Source organism: Quercus suber, unplaced genomic scaffold, assembly GCF_002906115.3.
Source record: "Quercus suber isolate HL8 unplaced genomic scaffold, Cork oak 2.0 scaffold_796, whole genome shotgun sequence".
Lineage (NCBI taxonomy): Eukaryota > Viridiplantae > Streptophyta > Magnoliopsida > Fagales > Fagaceae > Quercus > Quercus suber.
In genome coordinates this window covers 280,330-288,150 of record NW_027070231.1, presented here as the reverse complement: position 1 = coordinate 288,150, position 7,821 = coordinate 280,330, and the positions used below count along the sequence as shown (strand labels likewise).

The window sequence follows — 7,821 nt, the reverse complement described above, 5'->3', positions numbered from 1 at the left end:
ACATGTTATGTGTAAATAAATTGACCAACCAGAATAACCTAGTTAATTACCAAGTTATTAACTTAGTCAAATTATGCAAATTTAGGTTATCACAATCAAACAATCATATCAAGAATATAAAGCAGCGGAAAGTGAATAACACAATGATATGATGACACAAGAAACCACACGGTAAAAACTTGGGGAGGATTTGACCTAGCTATCCTTAAGATAAACTTGAATCTACTATGTGAAAAAATCGAAATTCATACAAAGGACTTACAAGCTCCCCGCTTGACTTCCTAATACTACCCACCAGTAGAACTTACTAACACGACCACGTGCAAGTTCTGAATCCACGGACTTCTTCTTTCTTGGATTCTCCACCAATTACAAGCATCCACGCTTGTTATTCTTTAAATTTCAATGGCAGCAACTGAGTTGATCATCAAGGTATTGAAAAATATCTCTACCTAGAAAATTCTAAGTTTATGTGAAGGAAAGCTCCTCAAGGATCTCACACGAGATTCACACAAACCGCAATGTATGAGCAACAATACACCCAGAGCAACTCTCTAAAATGTGACTAGGGTTTTGCCTTTTATACCTAGGGTAAAAAATAGAAAACCAAAAATGTTTAATGAGGTAGGGTTGAGTTGAAAAATTCTGCAGAAAAACATTCTGGCCGACTTTCGATCGATCGAGTCTAACTTTCGATCGATCAAGCTAGATCGAAATGCACCAATGCATCTGCAGCCTGTCGATTCCAACTTTACATAAAATATATAACTTTGAGCAAGCCTAAACAAGACTAAACATATTGTTTTGATCATGGTTTGTCAATATTACACATTAGAGTTCTAACTTGAACGGTTTTAGACAACTTAAGCCAACCAGATTAACCTAGTTAATTACCAAGTTATTAACTTAGTCAAATTATGCAAATCTAGGTTATCACAATCAAACAATCATATCAAGAATATAAAGCAGCGGAAAAGTAAACAACACAATGATATGATGACCCAAGAAACCACACGGTAAAAACTAGGAAATCATCATATCTACAAACATTACTCTTTGTAATGTAATCTCTTACAATTATTTATTTTTGGATGTCTAGCTGCAAGTGAAATAACAATTATAAAATCCCTGCAGTTTGATTTTGGGACAATTGAAGCCGCCACAAACAAATTCTCAGATGACAACAAGATCGGTGAAGGTCGATTTGGAAAAGTTTACAAGGTATATATATAGTTGAAATTCATTTCTTGCGTTTTTTTTAGTACTCGAAAAAAGCATACACAGAGAATTTTAAAAGCTTCTAAAGTTGGGATTTAAATCCCTTAGTGATTAACAATGCAAAAATGATCAATTTAAACAATTAACCACACAATATTGAGGAATAAAAAAAAATACTGAAGAATAATAACCTTTTGAATGGAAAAACCATGGAGAAAATGGATAATTGCCTCTTTCGCCAAAACTTTTCAGCAAAATACCCCATATCTGAAACTAATTAGGGAAATGATCCTGATTTGAAACTTGATTTTCTAAAAATGATGTTTTAATTTAAAACTCGATTTTTGGACAATTGAGTTATAGAAAACTGAAAAATTAAATAAAAAAAATTAAAAAAAAAATTCTAGAACTCGAGTTAATGGAACTCGAGTTCCATGTAAAGTACTCGAGTTCCATGTGAAGTACTCAAGTCCCATGAACTCGAGTACTTTACATGGAACTCGAGTCCCACACTGACTTACTTGGTCCTTAATTTGTCAATCTGGAGGTTATTTTCATTCAGGGTGTGCTACTTGAAGGGAAGAAAATAGCAGTTAAAAGGTTCTCAACAAAGTCATTACAAGGCTTAGAGGAATTCAAAAATGAGGTCATACTTAAACTTTAGCACAAAAATCTTGTGAGGTTATTGGGATGGGGCACAGAGGGAGAGGAAAAGTTGCTTGTGTATGAGTTCATGCCCAACAAAAGCCTTGATAGTTTTATTTTTGGTTTGTTTCTTCCTACCTTTTGTTTCATAAGCTTGATAATATTTTGGATTGCTTGTAGATTGATTAATACAGTCGAAATTTACAAGTGATGTCATAACTTAACATTAATATTGAATTTCAAATTCAGAAAGGTTACTTGATTGGAAGACTAGCTATACGATTATTAGTGGGATTGCCAGAGGACTTCAATATCTTCATGAGGACTCCTGTCTTAAAATCATTCACAGGGACTTGAAGCCTAGCAATGTGTTGTTGGACCATGATATGGTTGCCAAAATATCAAATTTTGGAATGGCAGGGATCTTTAGCGAAAACCAAAATGTAGCTAACACCAAAAGAGTTGTAGGAACATAGTAAGCCACTTCTTCCTATATCATTCTCTTCTTTTTGGTTTTAGTAATAATAATAATAATAATAATAATGTTTGTATACAAAAAGCGGGTACATGACTCCAGAATATGCAATGGAATGAGTATTCTCTGTGAAGTCAGATGTCTTTAGCTTTGGTGTAATCTTGCTTGAGATTATTAGTGGGAAAAAGAACAGTGGTTTCTACCTTACAGAACATGCCCAGACACTCCTTGCATATGTATGTTAACTTTTGTCTGCTTGAATTAGAATTAGACAAAGTGAAAATGAGATAGCATATATGAAATATAACTCCATTTGCAATCTAAATTGATAGGCATGGAGACTTTGGTGTGAAGGAAAATTGTTGGAGTTTGTGGATAACTCCTTGATGGAATCATGTTGGACATCAGAAATTGTAAGGTGCATACATATTGGGCTTTTTTGTGTGCAGGAAAATCCACAAGACAGACCCACCATATTGGCTGTGGTAGTTTTGCTAGGAATTGAATCAATAGTGCTTCCTCAACCAAAGCACCCCGCATTCTCGTTGGATAGATTTGTTCAGATTGATGAATTCTCTATAAATGAGCTTAGCTTTTCTAGTATTGTACCACAATGAACACATACAACTATATAAGATAGCCAATGGGTCTTGCTTGAAGGTGAAATTAATATTGTAGGCTAAATAACTACAAAATAAGAATAGGTTTTAGTCCAAATCTCATAGAATGTGAATGGAATTTGCACAATTAAAAAATTACACATGGATCTAACTGGGAAACCATTTCCATTTGGTTGTTGGGTCTGTGTGCCTTTCAAACCCATGGAACATAAAATGCTAGTAGCTAGAGAAAGAGGCGAACCCTGTGGGTGCCGAAGAATTGGAGGATGGGAACAACGGCAAAGGGACCAACCTTCAAAGCCCAACATTTAAAAAATGAGCAATATTATTTCCTCTGTTAACTTTGTTAGTAATTTTCTGATGAGGTAAAAATGAGCAATATTATACCCTGAAGTTTGGACTAATAACAACCAAACCCAAGATTTTTTGATTCTTAAAGTCAACTTAGTCCCTAAACAATTAGTTTTTTTTTTTTTTTTTTCAATTGCTTTAGGGACTAAATTTACTTTAAAGACTAAATTGGTTAATCTTGAAAAGTCTTAAACTTGGTGGGTATTCGCCAAATCTCATAGGGTGTGAATGGAATTTACACTATTAGAAAATTACACATGGATCTAACATGGAACTCATTTCTATTTGGGTGTTGGGTCTGTGTGCCCTTTCAAACTCTTAGAACATAAAATGCTAGTAGCTGGAGAGAGAGGCGAAGCCTGTGGGTGTCGGAAAATTGGAGGATGGGAACAACGGCAAATCGACCAACCTTCAAAGCCGATTTAACTCTTTAATCCAACGATTGAACACAAACCCACAAAGGATATCAATCAAACAAAACAAGCAAAAACACGGTTCTACTCAATTTTAATTCAATAGAACTCAAAATCTCAGATTGTTGAACCCCATATTACATATAAACGAAAATTTGGCATCATTATAAGTCTAATTTACTCTATGGTAATTGAAATTACAAAGTGAAAGGGGAAAAATGTATGATACCTAGTGTACCGGAACGGGCTGATTATGGGTCGTGGGCTGAAATGTAGACGAGCTTGTTATGTGCAAGGCCTGTTGAGGACGAGTCCGAAGTGGACGGATGAGAGAGGAACGGACTGATCGGCCATAGGCCTGTTGGACCTCTTGATGGGAATACTTGTGGCCCATTCTCAGAAAGCCTTAAACAGAATCCTAGTGCAAAATGGATTCTAGAGATTACGGATATTGGTGAAGATCTTCCCTATAAGGAAAAGACTTGTCCACCACGTTTTGGACTCTGAAAGATGAGTTCTACAAGGAAAGGACTTCGACTCCAAGTAAAAGAGTTCAACTTTCGGCTACTATAAAAGCCCCAATACCCTCACAAATCAAGGTACGTGTAATTGACCCTCTCTAGCACTCTGGAGTTGTAAAAGGTTCTAACTTGACCTTCGGAGGGCATTTGGTCGGCACCACACCGGTGCTCTCAGTAGGTTTTTTCTCTTCCTTATTGTGCAGGTGATTTTTGGAGCGTGTGAGCGACGTGTAATTCATTGGTGATTCCTCAACATCATCAGTTGGCGCCGTTTGTGGGAAACACGACTTGAAGTGATCAAACGTTGCTTTATCCCTGAGACAGAAGGGTTGCATGGTGCTCACTCGCTCGATGGCAACCACCAACGACATCCAAGGAGAGGAACCACCCACAACCGCACTCGAGAGACAGATTCGAACTCTCATCGCGGCCGTAAAGCGCCTTACCAAACAAAATTACGACCTAGAAGAACAGTTGCGCTAGAAGAACATAGCACCCAACAACCAGAGGGAGGATCAAGAAGGTACCAGCGCCATGCAAAGAAATCGAGAAAGGCCTTAAGGGAGCAATGCCCCAAGCAGGCCAAAACGGCAAAACGCGAGCCTCCTATCCCTCATGGACATGACTCTACAGCCTATTTTCGCAGAGATGCAGGCGATGAAAGAATAGATAGAGGTCATGATGAACGCCCTTAAGGGACAAATGTTCAGCGATCTTGACGACCTAGTGAACTGGACTGACTCTCCATTCACCGCCCTCGTCAATTCCTTTCCCCTACCGCAAAAGTTCCGGATGCCACAAATAGAAAGTTACGACGGAGTCAAGGATCCCCTAGATCACCTGGAGACTTTCAAGACCTTGATGCACCTACAAGGGTTACTGGACAAAATCATGTGTAGGGCCTTCCCCACAACACTGAAGGGTCCCGCGAGAATATGGTTCAGTCGGCTGATGCCGAACTCCATTAGCACTTTCAAAAAGTTGAGCGCTCAGTTCACCTCACACTTTATAGGAGGATACAGGTACAAGAAATACACGGCATGCTTAATGAGCATCAGGCAGAGAGAGGGTGAGACGTTAAGATCCTACATAACCCGCTTCAATAAGGAAGCGCTTTCAATCGATGAAACCGACGACAAAATACTGGTAGCAGCCTTCACAAACGGGTTGCGAAAGGGCAAGTTTTTGTTCTCACTATACAAAAACAACCCCAAGACCATGTCAGAGGTACTCTACAGGGCCACTAAGTACATGAACGCAGAAGACGCGCTACTAACCCGGGAGGAAAAACCAAGGAAGAGAGCGCAACAGGGGAACATACGACAGGATCAAGGGCAAAAGAGACCAAGGACAGGAGATAGGAGGGACAAAAGACGTCCTGAACCCCCGGGAGGGAGGTTCACAAGCTTCACACCACTGAACGCCCCAATAGACCAAGTTTTGATGTAAATCAAGGACGAGGAGGCGCTGACGTTCCCAAGGAAACTGAAAAGCGACCCAAGCAAACGACCTCGAGACAAGTACTGTCGTTTCCATCGAGATTAAGGTCATGACACGGCCGATTGCTATGACCTGAAGCAGCAGATTGAGGCCCTTATTAGACAAGGGAAGTTGCAGAAATTCATCAACAAAGAAAGAGTGGATCCCAATCACCAAGAGCAGGCCCCCCGACGGGATAATGAGCGTCCTAGACCCCCAATCGGAGACATAAGGATGATTGTGGGGGGAACCGCGACCATTGGCTCCTCCAAAAAAGCTCGAAAGACGTACCTCAAGATGGTCCAGAATGTCCAGCTAACAGGCTCTACACCTAATACAGCACGGAAGGAAAACCCTATCATTGGATTCTCTAAGGAAGACGCAAAGAGACTCTACCACTCACACGACGACGCGCTAGTTGTCAGCGTACGTATGGGGGACTATAATGTTCACCAAGTATTAATCGACAACGGTAGCTCGGCAGACATTCTATACTATCCAGCATTCCAGCAAATAGGGATCGATAGAGCGCGATTGATACCAACGAGTGCTCCACTTGTTGGTTTTGGAGGAACGAGGGTATTCCCAATAGGCTCAATCACACTCTCAGTAACGGTGGGCGATTATCCACAAGAACTCACTAGGGATGTAACATTCCTTGTGGTGAACTGCTCGTCTGCTTACAATGGTATTCTCGGACGACCCACACTTAACTCGTGGAAAGCGGCAACATCGACGTACCACCTAATGATCAAGTTCCCTACAGACCATGGGATTGGGGAGTTGCGAGGAAACCAGGTGGGCGCCCGGGAATGCTACATTGCCATGCTAGAAATGGAAGATCACCATCAGACAATGTGTATAGAAGAATAGTGGACCGTCGCGGAACCGGTTGAAGAGCTGGAGGAAATAATACTCGATGAATCAAAACCTGAGTGAACAACTAAGATAGGGACATTAGCCAGCCAGCCAATGCGTCAAGCCCTCGCAGCATTCCTTAGGAGGAACCAAGATGTATTCGTATGGAGCCACGAGGACATGCCCGGGATCGATCCCTCTGTCATGCTACACAAGCTCAACGTGAACCCTGCATCCCTACCCATCCTGCAAAAAAAACGAGCGTTCGCTCAGGAACGAGACCGAGCGATAGCGGAAAAGGTCAGAAAACTACTTGCGGCGGATTTCATTCGGGAAGTATATTACCCAGAATGGTTGGCAAACGTAGTCATGGTCAAAAAGGCTAACGGGAAGTGGCGAATGTGCATCGATTTCACGAACCTTAACAAGGCATGCCCGAAGGACAGTTACCCCCTACCGCGGATAGATGCTCTAGTCGACTCAACGGCCAGACACCAGCTCCTAAGTTTCATGGATGCCTTTTCAGGCTATAATCAGATCAAGATGAAGGAAGCTGATCAAAAGAAAATGTCTTTTGTCACCAACCAAGGACATTTTTGCTATAAGGTGATGCCATTCGGACTCAAGAATGCGGGGCAACATACCAAAGATTAATGAACAAAATGTTCGCGCACCAGATTGGGAGGAACGTACAAATCTATGTTGACAACTTGCTGGTCAAGAGCCTGCGCGAAAATGATCACCTGAACGACCTCCAGGAGACATTCGATACCCTTCAACCATACAACGTGAAGCTGAATCCAAGCAAGCGCGTGTTCGGAGTAACAGCGGGAAAATTCTTGGGGTTTATGGTATCCCAAAGGGGAATAGAGGTCAACCCAGAAAAGATACAGGCTATCATGAAGCTAGAACCGCCAAGGACGATAAAAGACATGCAAAACTTGAATGGCAAAGTTGCGGCCTTGACCAGGTTTGTCTCCAAAGCAACGGACAAATGTCTACCATTCTTCCACATCTTAAGGAAATCATTCGAGTGGACGAACGAATGTCAAAAGGCATTTGAAGACCTAAAAAAATACCTCACCTCTCCACTATTGCTCAGGCCGTCCAAACCAGGAGAAGAACTCTATTTGTACCTGGTAGTTTCGCGGGTAGCGGTGAGCGCGGCCTTAGTAAGAGAAGAGGAAGGAACTCAGCGACCCGTCTATTTCATAAGTAGGGGATTCCGGAGGGTAGAAGGA

At 41.3% G+C, this 7,821-nt stretch overlaps 1 protein-coding gene across 1 annotated transcript; it reads left to right on the top strand.

Moving 5' to 3' along the window:
* The first annotated feature begins 4,924 nt into the window (after positions 1 to 4,924).
* Positions 4,925 to 5,692, top strand: LOC136064902 (uncharacterized). The gene has a single exon (XM_065767345.1). It carries the CDS (start codon positions 4,925 to 4,927, stop codon positions 5,690 to 5,692), a length of 768 nt encoding a protein of 255 aa, XP_065623417.1.
* The last annotated feature ends 2,129 nt before the right edge of the window (positions 5,693 to 7,821 follow it).